Source organism: Drosophila hydei, unplaced genomic scaffold (assembly GCF_003285905.1).
Source record: "Drosophila hydei strain 15085-1641.00,03,60 unplaced genomic scaffold, DhydRS2 tig00000001-arrow-pilon, whole genome shotgun sequence".
Taxonomy (NCBI): Eukaryota; Metazoa; Arthropoda; class Insecta; order Diptera; family Drosophilidae; genus Drosophila; species Drosophila hydei.
The window spans coordinates 7,112,943-7,128,335 of NW_022045643.1; the positions used below are offsets into that span (position 1 = coordinate 7,112,943).

Sequence of the window (15,393 nt, forward strand, 5' to 3'; positions counted from 1 at the left end):
GTTTCCAGATGGCAGCAAGAAAATGTAGAATTCTGTTGAGAGTCTTGTCAGTAGATTTTTAACAATCAGAACTTGAAAGACAACAAAGTAATAAGCAATTCCTAAGTTATTCTAGCCGTCAGAGCCAGTTCAAAAAAATCCGGCAGAGGCAGGCAGAGCTGGTCTTCAGTGTGACTGCAAATAACATATTTTGGGCAAATATAATTTTTATTATTATTAATTTATATACATATATCTAATTGGAAATGATGAACATATTTTGCTTTGTTTATATATTGAAACATATGTTGAGCTCTACTTAAATTACTTCTGGTGTAGAGCGGGAGCTGTTGCTCGAACACTTGAAGCCAATGCACAGTTACTTGCTTCCAGCCACGTGCTGTATGCACACCGATTCGAGCAACCACCCAAAGAGTTCACGATTCTGCGCTGTGCGGCCACAGCCTTCGTTTCGCTCCCTTTGGGGTGGGGCAAACGAAATGACGAACGCATCAGTTTTGCAGTGCAGCTTGGCGAGGGTTTGTTAACTGGGATTAGGCACGCCATCGCTCGATATATAGCGCCGGGGAAATGCGTTAAGCCAAAATGACGTAAGCTCTCCATGAATATGTCAACAGCTCAACCGAAACTTGGCCAGCGTGTACAAGTAGCGGGCAAGAATCAACTCTGCGGCCGTGTCGCCTATGTGGGACACACCACATTCGCTGGCGGTCAGTGGTTCGGTATTGTGCTGGACGAGCCGCGTGGCAAAAACAATGGCACTGTCCATGGCAGCACCTACTTTAAATGTGCGCCCAACTGCGGACTCTTTGTGCGTGCCCAACAGCTGCAGCTGCTGCTAAACGCCAACCAGTTGGGGGAATCAAAAAGTAAGCAGGACAATAATCGCACAAAGGACGGCATGCAACGTGAATCGAACAAGCTGAAGCTGACTAACAGCAGGCAGCGCAGCAGGCAGGCGGCAGAAGAGCAGGTGAGTCACGACTAAGATTGAGCTACGCCATATGGCCATACGTTAATTAATTCAATTACCACGCGGCAGAGGGAGGCCAGCACATCAGCTGAGCGCTTGGCCAAAAAGCCACCAGAGAATGCAACATTTTCAATGACAACTTGCAAGACTTGGATAACTTCCACACATCTGCAACCGCAAGCGCCGCCAAAGGTAACAAGGCTCAAGGCGTATTTGAGGCATGCTAAAAGCTTTTCTCTTCCACAGGAACCTGAATCAGAGCCAGAGCCAGAACCGGAGGCAGAGCCAGAGCCAGAACCGCAGGCAGAGCCAGAGCCAAAGCCAGAGCCAGAGCCAGAGCCCTTGGTGAAAGAGACCATTACAAAGCAGTCTGAAACTGTAGCTTCCACAGAGGTCAGCCAGCAGAAGGAGGCAGCACAGAGTATTGCGTCAGCACAGGCGATTCGAGCTGTGGCCAAGTTCGAGCAGACTGCAGCATCGATATTGACGCCACCGGCGATGACCTGCAATCAGCGGCGCTCCACATCCTATACACAGCTGCGACCCACACGCATCAGTCAGCCGAAGCCAACGACGGCACAGGCGCAGAGCACCACGGCCCAGTTGACGCTGGCCATGCCCGTGCCGTTGGCTCTGGCGCCCAAGCGCAGCAAGACGAGCATGAGCCCGACGAGCAGTGTGAAGCGTGTGGCGCCAGCTGCCTTCGTGGAGGCGGGCTTTCTGGAGATTTTGCGGCCACAGTTTACGCCGGGTCCGGCGTTGCGCACGCCCAGCACAGTGGCGCCACCTATGGACAGCGCTGAACTGCGTCAGCTGCGCGAGGAGCTGCAACTGCTGCGTGTGCAGAAGAGCGAGGATAAACTGAAGCTGCTGGAGCTCGAGCGCATCAAGATACACAACGAACAGCTGCTGGAGTTCAAGTCGCAGATCATGACGCAGCAGGTGCTGCTGCAGCGCGAGTTGCAGCGCTGCCGGCACGAGCAGCGCGAATCTCTGGAGCTGACGGCAAAATACAAACGGGAACTGGACGATGTGGCCGAAAGCGTAGAGCTACTAACGCTGGACAAGGAAATGGCTGAGGAGCGTCTCGAGACGCTGCAAATGGAGCTGGAGACGGCGCAGGAGCGCAACGACGAGCTCAGCTTGGATCTGGAAATACTACGCGCCGAACAGGAACAGGACCACAACGAAGACCAGTGCCTGGAGAAGACTGAGAAGCAGTCGACGAATACAACGACGCTGCAGTCAACCGGCGAGTTCTTGCGCCTGGAGCAATATAACCAGAGACTGCGAGAGACCGTGGTCCGACTGCGGGATACCCTGGCCCATGAGAAGCAGCTGGCACAGCGCACACACAAAGAGCTGGAGACGAAGCACTCTGAAATCAACGAACTGAAGAGCATCAAGGAATTGCAGAGTCGCCGAGTGGATCAAATGGAAATGCAGCTCATGGATCTCAAGGAGCAAGTGGATGCTTCACTGGGTGCTGAGTCCATGGTCACGCAGCTAGCCACGCTCAAGCTAGAGCTGGAGGAGCGTGTTAAGCTCTTGGAAGACGAGGTCTCCGAGCTGGAGGCGCTGGAGCAAATACAGGAGCAGCTCATCGAGAGCAACCAGGAGCTGGAATCGGATTTACGTGACGAAATTGACAAGCTCAGCGGCCAGGTGAAGTCCCTGGAGCAGCAGAAGAACGCCGCTTTGGAAAGCCTCTACGATCGTGATGTGACCATATTGAAATTCAGAGACTTGGTGCGTCAGCTCCAGGAGCAACTGCAACTCAAAACGGACGGCGGCAATCTCTCCATAGAGGACTTCAGCAGCGCCAATGAGTCGCAACAGGAGGAGACCTCCCAGCAAAGCCTCGCCGACTATCAGCACATCTTCAGCGTAAGCAAGGCCTACGGACGTGCTCTGGAACAGCAGCTAAAGGCTGTGGAGCTGCGCCTCGAGCGTCAGCATCTGGAGCATGTGCTGGCCTTCGTGCCGGAGCAGTTTCTGCTACGAGGCGGTGAGCACGATGTGGTGCTGGTCATGCTGCTGCTGGAGCGCATGAACGATAAACTGGAAATTGTTTGCCAGGCCATCAATGAGAAGTTTCCGAATGCCTGCGAGTTCGGTAAGCAAGAGCTGATTGGATGAATAAGTCTAATAAGAAGAAAGTGGGGCATATGTTAGTCCAATTGGAATTTATGTAGAAATTTAGAAATTATTAGAAATAGATATCAGCGTTTCATGGAGGCAACACATAAGCTTTTTTCTGCTCTTTGACTAGCTTGCTCTATATCTATATATATATCTTAACCTACATCAATATCTTCATCTCATCAGTTTCTTTGATACCTGCAGGTCGCGATGCCATCTTTGAAGGCTACTCCGTGCAGCGCTATATCTTTCGAGCGCAGTGCATTTATCTGCTGAAGAGCCTTCAGCTTGTGCTGCAGCAGTTCCGCCACGGACTCAATCACTGCGACTATGAGCTGTGCACGCATGCGGCCATCTATCGCATGGACCTGGACACGCAGGAGCAGCAGCTGGATGAGTTTGTGCGTTTGCTGAAGACGGGTCAGCTGGACGAGCACACCAATTGCGAGCCCATACGCCGCGTGCTGCACTACATCAATGGACTGCATCAGAATCTGATGCCGCCGCAGACGCTGGTGGATCTGCTGGACGAGCAGCAGCTGTATGCCGCTCTGATTGAGGTCTACGAAGCGGGCATGGACTCAGTGAATGCCAATGCTGGCATGCTGCATACCATCATACAGCTGGGCGACGAGCAGACCGCCTCGTTCCACTGCATGCAGCTGCTCATGGAGCACAGCTGTGCAGCCAAGCAGAAGCTGAAGAAGCTGCAGCGCAAGCTGAGCTCCAATAAGACGGCCGCTGCCTGGACGGGCATGCAGTGCGCCCGCTACCAACGCATACTGGAGGCCAACGAGGCACTGGGCGCGCTTATCAGCATGCTGGGCGTGTCCGCTCGAGAGGCTACGAAGGAGTCCAATGGGGGCATAGCGCATGAGAAGCTCTGGCGCATATTGAGCTTGAACTACAGCAAATATGCCCCGGCGCAGGAGACGGAGCAGCGGGAGCTGGATGCATATAGTCAGCGTTGCATGCAGCTGCTGGAGGAGCAGCTAGAGGAGCTCTGCACGCTGCTGGAGCCGCGTGATGTGAACACAGAATACGTGCGGCATTCCAGCTCCAATACGCTGCAGCAACGTGCCGCCCAAATCAAGCGTCACTACGAGGATGTCAAGAGCTTGGAGCTGTCTGTGGCGGAGCGAGAGAAGGAGCTGAAGGCACTCAAGTACGCGGCCAAGCTGAAGCAGCAGGATTACTCGGAGCTGCAGGTGCGCAAGGAGATGGCCGAGAAGCAGGTGCATCGCTTTAGCCATGACTATTGCCAGACGCTCACCCAAATGGCCGAGGGCATGGAGCAGCTGGAGCAGGCCATGCTCTCCAAGGAGGCGGCTATGCAGCATGCGCTCAACACACTCAACGACAAGCTGTTCGCCCTGGAGCTGGCTCAGCTGCATTGGCAGCAGCAGCAGCAGGTGGACAGCGCCTGTGTGACCAGCTCGACGCGCATTTGCAACCGGGAGCTGAATATGATGCATCAAGCGCTGCGCCAGGAGCGCGCATTGCGTGTCCAGCTGCAGGACAATGCGTTGTGCCGGAGCTTTGCAGCCTTGGAGCCGTTGCACGTGCCACAGCTGGAGCAGAACGACGAGCTGGCCCACTTGGAGGCACAGCTGCGCAACTTGAAGAACCAGTGGCTGCTCGCCCACTTGGAGCTGGGTCCCGCTGGTCACGAGCGTCGCTCGCAGATCAAGCTGCGGGCCAGCCGGCTGCTGCGACATATCTTCCAAGCATATTGCACACGGAATCCACATCGAGCGGCGCCCACAGATTTTGGCTTCTTCATTGGCGACGATCTGAGGCGCGTCTTTTAGGCCAAGTTATATATATATATATAAATATATAGTATTAGACTTCAAATGTATTACGGCAAAAAGAATAGTACATTAATGTGATTTGCTGCTTAAACCTATTACCAATTATAAAGTTCATTTTGTTTGTTAATCGAAAGCTAATTAAATTTGCAGTATATAGCGAAAATATTGAAGAAGTGGAAATCGTCTTTTTCTTTGAGAACTGATGGACTAATCCAGAATAAAATACATTGTTGAGCAACTGGCTAATTATGATGCTCAAGAGTTTGAAGAAACAGCTGAGCTATTGAGGTAGGTTTTCGGCTAATGCCATTTAGTCTGCTGCTTAATTAACTTATATAAAGATTCCGAAAAATTTTGATCAATTAAAATGTCTTTGCTTAGAATGGAGTTTATATATCCTAACTGTCGGCAGTTTCCAAATTTTACTAGATTAGCTAATAGCTTAATAGTAAAGAAAAAAAACAGTTTTTTTTAAATATTGCAAATTTAATTTAATGTAAAATATCAATTTTTTCATAAAAGTTGAACTCATTGCCAAGTTTTACAAACTTCGTTTTAAGCTACGAAATTTTTTCGAATTTTATAAATTTATTTTTCTTTTATTTTATTTTAAATTTGAAAATAAAAAGATTATACATATATTAAAAAATTTAATTCAATAATTTTTTAAATACATAAACATTTTTTTTTAAACTAAAGATTTTTCAGAATTTAATTATATTAAAATTTATTTACTTTTGGATTATGTTTATGTTTTGAGATAAAAGCATTTCAGAATGTTCCAAATAACATGTTTTATAATATAGATTAGAAACAGGTTATTCATAAAACTCTGAAATATATCATGGCGTACAACTTGAAGAATTACATAATTGTTTACTAAGATTTCTTTATGATTTTATGGATAACAGATGAATTTGCTCATCTAAAAACTTGAAAAAAAAAATATATATATACATATATATAAATATATATATATATATATTTTTTTTTTAATCAACAACGTCTAGAAATAATTCCAATGTCGAGCGCTCTCGACTGTAGCGTTCTTATATGTTGTTTATTCAGTTTACAATTTACAATTTACAATTTACACAATATATACACGTATAAACATATGTATGTATGGATGTGCGTGTGTGTGTGTGCACATATATAGACATTCGTAAGAACGCGCAGTTCAATGAGAAAAGAGAGCAGTTCAAGCAGTTCAAGTGGAAACGCTTATCACATGAGCAAAAAAGAGATAGATAGAATGAGTAACGATAACGGTTATGTGCTGGTGCTAGATGGCGGCTCTCTGTTACGTTTTTGCTTATTGCTTTCTGTTGCTGTTGTTGTTGTTGTTGTTGTTGTGTGTTTGTTGTTTTTGTGGGATTTACATAAATACGTTTAATGTTTAATGAGAAGAAAATTGAATCGTAGGCTATTTACAGTTGTGCTGGCAAACAAAACAAGTCACTGATGCATGGACAGGCGCTGTTCAAATATCAACTTGATTGGGATGTGCAAGATTAGCGATAGTTAAGCGATCTTACCTCAAGACTTGGCTGCTGTCTGGCGCTTGGCCACAGTTTTGCCCTGATCGCGACTGTTGATGACCTCGGCATGGAAGCCCGTCTCCCAGTCGGCATAGTATTTGACAGTGCGCACATTGCCATCGGGCTCGACCAAGGAGTATTCGCCTTTGACCACGTCGCCATCGCGCTCCTCGCGCTGATGCTTGTTATCGCCAGTGTGAGGATCATTTACCGCATACTCAAAGGCATAGCGTGGATGCGCATCCTGTAAGGGAATCAATATATCATGGGTAAACCTATTTATAGTCCATGAAGTGTCTGACTTACGAAGTGCTCGAGATGCTTCTCTGGCAAAACCTTTAGCAGCGCATGCTGGGCTACGGGTGCGGACTTCAGGTAAGCAGCGGGCGTGAGCGGAGCATGGGCACTCAGCGCTGAGACGCTGGGCGCATAGCGATTGAAGCCAGCGCCGAAGGCACCAATGCCATGGCCAAGGCTGTAGTCAGCCAGTGGTGCGCCCAGATGCGCCAGTCCACCACCAGCAACGGCGCCATGGGCCAGAGCACCATGGTAGGTGAGTGCAGGTGAGACGGCAGCGTGACCCAGTGAAATGGCACCGTAGTACGCGCCATCATGTGCCCCAGCCGAGCCCAAGCCCAATTTGCCTAAGTGATTAGGAGCGAGAGAGAGGATCAAGAGGTAACCCAATGAAGCTAAGCTTACCCGCATTGATTCCATAGGCTGTGCTACTGGCATAGCCGTGGCGAATTGCTGGTCCAGTTGTCAGCTTGCCAAGTGGAGCCGTTAGCAATGCAGCGCCTGCCGGCTTGGACACATATTGACTGGAGATAACACCATGTCCCGAGGCGGCATAGCCCAGGCCCACGCCCAAGCCCAATCCCAACTTGGATGAGGAGTAGCCATGGCCAATTGCTGGACCCGCACCAATAGCTATCGCTGGCTTGGACGCGTATTGCGTGCTGGCGTATCCACTGCCAATGGCTGAAACTAAAGCTGGCGCTCCATAGGACACCTTGGCAAGGCCAGGAGCAGCTGCAATGGCTGGCTTCGACACATACTGATGGGAAATGGCACCGGATCCACCATAGCTAGTGGAAACTTTTGTAAGAGCCGGAGCAGCGAGAACTGCCGGCGCAGCTGGCAAGTAGCTCTTGGAGAGCGTCGCTCCATAGCTGGCTACAGCAGGAGCTCCATAGCTGGCAATCTTCGTGACAGCTGGGCCTGTTGCATAGGTCGCTACGGCGGGCTTCGAGACATATTGGTGAGAGACTGCGCCATGCCCAGAGCTGCCGTAGCTGGTGGAGACTTTTGTAATTGCAGGAGCAGCGGAGTATGTAGCTACGGTAGGTGATGCGTAGGAGGAAATCTTCGAGATTGCTGGACCCGCTGAATAGGTAGCCACTGCGGGAGCATAGCTGGCAACCTTTGCTATGGCTGGAACAGCTGAGATGGCAACTGCAGGCTTGGAGACGTACTGATGCGAGACGGCACCAATTCCTGAGCCTCCGTAGCTGCTGGACACCTTAGTAATAGCCGGGCCAGCAGAATAGGTGGATAGAGCAGGAGCGGCATAGCTGGAAATCTTGGAAATCGCAGGACCGGTTGAGTAAGTGGCTACAGCTGGCGCTGCATAGGATGCCACCTTGGCAATCGCTGGAGCAGCTGAGATTGTAGCCAGGGCAGGCTTGGACACATACTGATGGGAAACAGCGCCATGTCCACTGCTGCCGTAGCTTACGGCGGGAGCAGCGGAATATGTGGAAACAGCTGGAGCGGCATAAGCTACCTTGGCAATGGCTGGAGCAGCAGAGATGGCAACAGCTGGCTTCGAGACATACTGATGTGAGACAGCGCCAATTCCGGAGCTGCCGTAGCTGCTGGACACCTTAGTAATAGCCGGAGCAGCGGAATAAGTGGATATGGCGGGAGCGGCATAGCTGGAAATCTTCGAAATCGCAGGACCGGTTGAGTAAGTGGCTACAGCTGGCGCATAGGATGCCACCTTGGCAATCGCCGGAGCGGCTGAGATTGTAGCCAGGGCAGGTTTGGAGACGTACTGATGGGAAACAGCGCCATGTGCACTGCTGCCGTAGCTTACGGCGGGAGCAGCCGAGTACGTGGATATGGCGGGAGCTGCATAAGCTACCTTGGCTAGGGCTGGAGCTGCAGCTGGATAGGCTGCAACTATGGGCTTGGAGATGTATTGATGGGAGACATCAGCTGCCTGGCTGTAGGTCGCCACCTTGGCCACTGCCGGAGATGTGGAATAGCTGCTGATGGCTGGAGCAGCATAGCTGGCAATCTTGGTGACAGATGGAGCAGCTGCATAGGTAGCCACTGCAGGCTTGGACACATACTGATGCGAGACAGCGCCATGACCAGAGCTACCATAACTTGTGGACAATTTGGTGATGGCCGGAGCAGCGGCATAGGTAGATATGGCAGGCGCTGCATAGGTAGCGACTTTGGCCACTGCTGGAACAGCGGCATACACAGTAGCTGGCTTGGATATGTATTGATGGGAGACATCGGCTGCCTGGCTGTAGGTCGCCACTTTGGCGACAGCTGGCGATGCGGAATAGGTGCTGATGGCAGGAGCAGCATAGCTGGCTACCTTGGTGATCGCTGGGCCAGTGGAGTAACTAGCGACAGCAGGAGCAGCGTAGCTGCCAATCTTTGTGACAGCTGGGCCTGTTGCATAGGTCGCTACGGCGGGCTTCGAGACATATTGGTGAGAGACTGCGCCATGCCCAGAGCTGCCATAGCTGGTTGAGACTTTTGTAATTCCTGGCGCAGCAGAGTAGGTGGATAGGGTGGGCGAAGCATAGGAGGAAATCTTCGAGATTGCTGGACCTGCTGAATAGGTAGCCACGGCTGGTGCATAGCTGGCAACCTTTGCTATGGCTGGAGCCGCAGAGATGGCAATAGCAGGTTTGGAGACGTACTGATGCGAGACAGCGCCATGTCCAGAGCTGCCGTAGCTGGCCACAGCAGGAGCTGCATAGGCAACCTTAGCAACGGCTGGAGCTGCTGCCGGATAGGCAGCTACAATGGGCTTGGAGATGTATTGATGCGAAACATCAGCAGCTTGGCTGTAGGTAGCAACCTTAGCGAGTGACGGAGCCGAGGAGTAGGTGGATATGGACGGAGCAGCATAGCTGGATATCTTAGTGAGTGCAGGTGCTGTGGAGTAGGTACTAATGGCAGGAGCAGCATAGCTCGAAATCTTGGCTACAGCCGGAGCAGCTGCATAGGTAGCTACGGCGGGCTTGGAAACATACTGATGGGAGACGGCTCCTGAGCCACTGGCACTAAAGCTCGTGCTCAGCTTGCTAATGGGAGTTGCTGCATAGGTGGATACGGCAGGACCACTGTAGGCCACCTTGACAGGTGAGGAAATGTATTGGGTGGCAATGGCAGGTGCCGCGGGCAAATAGGTCTTGGTCAGTGCGGGTGCATAGCTGGCCGAGTAGTCAGAGCCGTGCGAGGAGAACAGCGACGAGGTGGTGGCCAGCTTGAGGGCAGGCGCCGGGGCAGCATAGCTGGCTATCTTGGCAATGGCAGGTGCACCATAGGAAATTGAGGGCGAGTAGGTGGCTATCTTGGCAGCACCTGGTAATGCTTGCGAGTAGCTGTAGCCCGGTGAGCTGTAGGTCTCCACTTTGGAGAAGCCAGGCGTTGCCTTAGAGTACGTGTAACCTGGTGAGGTGTAGGTCTCCACCTTGGTGGTCACGGGTGACGCATAGTATGCTCCACTGGAAGCCGAGGGCGATGTGTAAGTAGCCGACTTGGAAATGCCTGGAGTGGATTGACTGTAGGTGTAGCCGGGCGAGGAGTAGGTGGACACCTTGGTCAAAGCCGGCGCAGCTGGCAGGTAGGCATTCTCCAGCTTGGGAGCCGTCAGCACCGTCTTGGTCAAAGCTGGCGAAACCAAGTTCTTGAGCTCAATGCCAGAGGGCACTACAGTTGCATATTTGGCAGCTGGCGACTTCTCGGCATAGGTGATGCCCGCTCCACCATAATCCGCCGAGGGTGTAAACAGCGACTTCTGTACGGGCGCCACATACTTGTCTATCTGGGTTAGACCGCCGTGCGAGTAGCCCGAAAGTCCTGCGGTCGACTCATAGGAAGCCAGGCCACTGCCCACAGATGCCTGCAAGAGTTTTCCATTCTCGGAGTAGCTGGAAATGGCGGGCGTTTGACTGTACTTGGTGACGCCTGGCGTTATGGAGAACTTGACCTCAGCTGGCGGTGCATACGAGTAGCCAGCCTGACCACCCGCATGAATGCAGGGCACAATCGCCGGCGCGACTGTGGGTGAGGGTTCTGCCAGTGCAGAGCTCAGTAGCACGCATAGCAGCGTAAAGAGTCGGAGCTGCGAGCATGGAGAAGAAAGAGATTTAGACAGAGGAACGTTAGAGCTGGCAGAGATAAGAGGTAAGAGAAACATTGAACATTTTGCCAAACATTAATATGGAAAAAATATTTAAAACTCTGCTTAAGAGCTCACTTAAAGTCGGCCTTAAGCTTGTTCTGTTAAGTATTAAATTCTTCATTGTGTTAAAATTGGTTATTCAAATTGAATGCGTATTGTAAATATATTGATTTTGTTGATCTTGAATTGCAATTGAAAAATTGTCATTCTTTTAAATTTTAAAATGCATAAAAATACAAATTAATAACTGAATTTATATTTCTTAAAATAACATAACTGTTATTTTAAAGAAATAAAATAACTAATGAAAAATATTCTTCTATTTCTTCTTAAAAGAGAAAGGAAAAAAAATTTGTTTAAATTTCTGCTTTACTTTAATATTATATTCACAAATTTATATTATATAAAATATATTTTATATCAAAATTGGTGCTATATATTTTAAAAAATATTAATTTGTTAATTTGTGGATATTATTTCCAAAAATAAAAAAATATTAATAAAAAAAAACCATTATATACTACAAAAGTTTAAATAAAACAATCTGAAAAAAAATTACAAAATAATGGAATAATAAAAAATACATTTTATACATCATTCATGATAAAAAATGTACTAAAATAAATTACAAATTCCCATTTGAAGCAAATGCAGAACTTTCAAATTAAATTAAATATTAAATTTATTATAATAAAAAGAAAATAGCAATCTTCTATTTGTCGTTAAAAAATTCATTTTTTAACATAGCTAAAAAGGACTTTTTTAAACTGTAAATTTGTGTTCTACGAGTCAGAAATGAAGCCATTTCAAAGCTAAATTTCACATTTATTTACTGAGCACATTGAATGTAAAAATATTGTTATAAAGTTTTAAGATTATTCTTATGGAAATTCTGTTATCCTGGCAATTTTAAATAACAATATTTTTAAGCACACTTCAATAAGTTTGAATTAAATTCGATTGACTGAATGCTGACAATGTCCTAGCTTGGCACTCTAATATAAGGATATTAGGACACACTTTCGTATTTCAAATATAATATAAAGTCCATAAGCAAGCTGTTATATATTTTATATTTAAATATATATTATATATATTATTTTATAATAGCAATTAGCTGTAGTCCTTTAGCTCTTGGAGACCCACCTTCATAGTTTCACTTATATTTCACTTATGAAAACGTTCGGATATAGTTGAGCGCACTATATTGATTGTGTTTTAGAATTCACAAATTTATTCGAACGAATGCACGAGTTTGTAATCCTTGTTATAATCCAACGGTTCAGGATGAATGTCCTTCGTGGATGCGTATTCTTAATATCGTATTGATACGTATTCGAAATATCGGCACACGGCACACGCAACGCACGCTCGATGTAGAGCAACGCGGCTGACTGTTGGCCAGCCCGGCCCTATAATCGCTTATATACGTTCGGTCAGTTTTGGCTCACACGCATGCGCAGCAGCCACGCACCAGTTTAGCGACAGAAAAATCAAAAAAAAAAAAAATTGAAAAAGCAGCTTGGAAAAACGAGCAGAAAAATCGCCAGCAAAAATATTGCAGTTAGGAAAAGCGAAGTCGAAGTCGAAGTCAAGTCAGAGACTGCAACGGGCTGACTGCCTGAAGAAAAATTGATGACTGCTCGACTGCGCAGTTGGCAGTTGGCAGTTGCCAGTTGGCAGTTCTCTTTGTTATGGGGTTCTCTCGCTGCAACCTGCAGTGTCTATTGGCTGGCCCCACCTTCGCGCTGATCTGAGGCTCTGGCATTTTATTAGATCATAGCGAAACGCCTCGGCTTCAAAAAGTGCGCGTGGTGCGTTTTATGCCCAGTTCTCTTGATTGCTGCTGCTGCTGTTGCTGCGCCTGCTGCATTGTTGGCCAAGTTTGATCTTTTTTTTTGCATATGCTTTTAAAGCGACTTAATTTGATTTAGATTTTAATCGCGACCATTGCGTGTAGCTGCAGCAAAAATGCAGCCAACTTTAAAATGCATACGCAATTTGCTCGCTATGCAACAGAAAAAAAAAATAAATAACTAAAATAAAAATAGAAATAAAAGAAAATCTACAATTTTGTGGTATTAATGTCGCTATCAATAAATTTTGTCTCTGTCTGTGCGTGCCTGGGGCCTTGATTGTGCATTAGTTAGATAAAAGGCGCCATGAGTGTGCACACATACACTCACGCTTATATTTGTTACTAAGAGAATAGCTGGCGATATGACCAAGTGTTGACTTGTTGGCAATTAAGGTCACTTTTGTGACTTTTGAATCGCCGCGTTTTAAAACGCACACAAAACGCGCGCGGGTGTGTTCGCTAACTGCTGCTCATAACTGTTTTATATTGTCTTCAAATGAACTGACATATAGCTTTATGATCATATAGACAAGCTGTTTGTAAAGTTGTTGATTATTAATTAGAATTTAAGCCTAAAGAAAAGAGGCTTGAATTATGGTCCATTGTAGCTGATGAGCTTGAGCTTAGATATATATTCACTAATAGAAAAACATTCTTTTTAAATTATAAATAAATTTTTTTTATTTTTATATAGTATTTGTAAGCCAATTGGCTTACAAGTAATTTATAAAACAAAATATATGAATACAATCTCTGTAAAATGTAGGAATTATTATAAAAATCTCCTGATCTCGGTTGAGATGTTTATTTATATATTTTTATTTGTTTATTTAAACATTTTTAAATATAAAATATTGTTATATGGATCATTAACAACTTGCAAAAATATTGACAAAAATATATAATAAAAAATTAAATAAAAAATAATATTAATTGATATTTAACCTATTTATCGACTATTAAATTATATAATTATGGATAAAAAATAAATCTTACTCAAAATTCAGGATATGAAAACTGTCAATTGTTAGCTGTTAGTTGACTTGCCCAATTTTGGTTGAAAAAATGCAAATACCTATCAAATATTGTTTTTAATTAGCTGTCTAGGAGTCGCCACAACACATTTCAACTTCAAAGCTGCCACAGGTTTGTCCCTGACTTGCGGCTGACACCACATGCGACGTGCAAATCAATTAAAAGCGAGCCAATATTGTGAATCGATATGAAATCTTGGCGATCTAGGCAAACCAACAACTGACCATAAGCAGAGCTGGAAAATTGATTGAGCAGCACACGCGTTGACATTTCAATTAGAAGTCCGTGCAGACTCGGCCGACCAGACTAGACCACATCGAAGCCGGCCAGGCCTAAGACCAGATCGGGCCAGACCAGAAGGTATGCTGATGCCAGTTGGCCGGCAGGCGATAAACCTTATGGACCAATTAAGTATTTCGTGTCATGATGTGATTTTTTATCGCACCAAAATGGAGAATAATACGCATACGCAGCGTTAGCGTATAGAGTGAAAGGCTGTCGTTGGTATTGGGATCGTTGGTTTTTTTTTTGGGCCTGTTAATTGAACATGAAACATGTTTCAAGCTCTGGCTGCTTGCTTGAGTCTTGAGTCTATCTGTCTGACCGTTTGGCGTTTTCTTTTTATATATAGGTATATATTTTGTTGAATTTGATTTTTTTCCTTTTTTTTGATTTTCGGGCTTTCGCAATTTGATTGAATTTTAATTTTTGCATTTGCAAACCAATACGTAAAGTCCGAAACTACAAACTGCAATACTCCAACGGCTAGTCAGCTGCAATTTTAACCTACTTCGGCTGGACTGGTCGAGTTTAGTTCGTCGCGCATTTGTCACACACACGCACCGAGCTCTGGCCGCGGGGCGTTACGTAATTGCCAACGGGCAGGCACTTGGCTAACACAGCTGGCCATGGCTAACACATACGACCGATGCCTACTTAACATCATGACGAAATCCGCTTGACAACCGCAGCCTACTAATACAGCTCCTGCTGTTGCTTCTCCTAGCCCCACCTACTGCGCCTGCTGCCGCCGCCGCCGCCGCCACCACCACCACTCAGCTGCTGTTCCACCCGCTGCACAGCATCAACATTTAATTGAAAAATCTAGATTTCACTTACACTTTACAGCCAGCAATATGAGCTCAACTTTGTAGCGACCTGTGGCCGTGTGCGAGAGAGTGTGTGTGTCCGTGTGCGTGTGTCTATCTAGATTGTTTGTCGCTCATTGAAAATCGAAATGCCTGTTGTACATGCCGCGTGCGTAAACATTTCAAAATTTGCCAACACATATTCATAAAGTTACCGATTTAATACCGCTTGCCAATTTGCGCAATTGACGATCGCGAATCTCGAATCTCGGATCTCTGAATATACTCAATACCCAAATCTTGAATCTAATTCTACACGCATCGAAAAATTGAACCAGTTTTTCGTTTCATTTTTTGCTATTTTTTTTTTATTCATACATTTTCAAAAGTGCAAAAACGCAATAAAAAATGCTGAAAGGCCGAACGGGTTGGGTATCTAACACTCACTAAGTGTCTCGGTGTGCGTGTGGGGCGTACAACACGGCGTATGCGCGTTGTTTTGTTGGC

The 15,393-nt window shown here is 46.6% G+C and overlaps 2 protein-coding genes across 2 annotated transcripts; one reads left to right on the forward strand and one right to left on the reverse strand.

The window, feature by feature from the left end:
• Positions 1–282: 282 nt before the first annotated feature.
• On the forward strand, positions 283–4,965 carry LOC111605100 (dynactin subunit 1). Its single transcript, XM_023323442.2, has 4 exons — positions 283–973; positions 1,043–1,165; positions 1,220–3,089; positions 3,320–4,965. Exons 1-4 carry the CDS (start codon positions 608–610, stop codon positions 4,924–4,926), a joined length of 3,966 nt encoding a protein of 1,321 aa, XP_023179210.2. The 5' UTR covers positions 283–607; the 3' UTR covers positions 4,927–4,965.
• A 989-nt stretch (positions 4,966–5,954) lies between these two features.
• Positions 5,955–12,505, reverse strand: LOC111605094 (fibroin heavy chain). Its single transcript, XM_023323433.2, has 5 exons — positions 12,052–12,505; positions 7,173–10,845; positions 6,777–7,114; positions 6,468–6,714; positions 5,955–6,408 (listed from the first exon to the last, which is right to left on the reverse strand). The coding sequence occupies exons 1-4, from the start codon at positions 12,055–12,057 to the stop codon at positions 6,469–6,471; spliced, it is 4,263 nt and encodes a 1,420-aa protein (XP_023179201.2). The 5' UTR covers positions 12,058–12,505; the 3' UTR covers positions 5,955–6,408; position 6,468.
• Between the last annotated feature and the right edge of the window lie 2,888 nt (positions 12,506–15,393).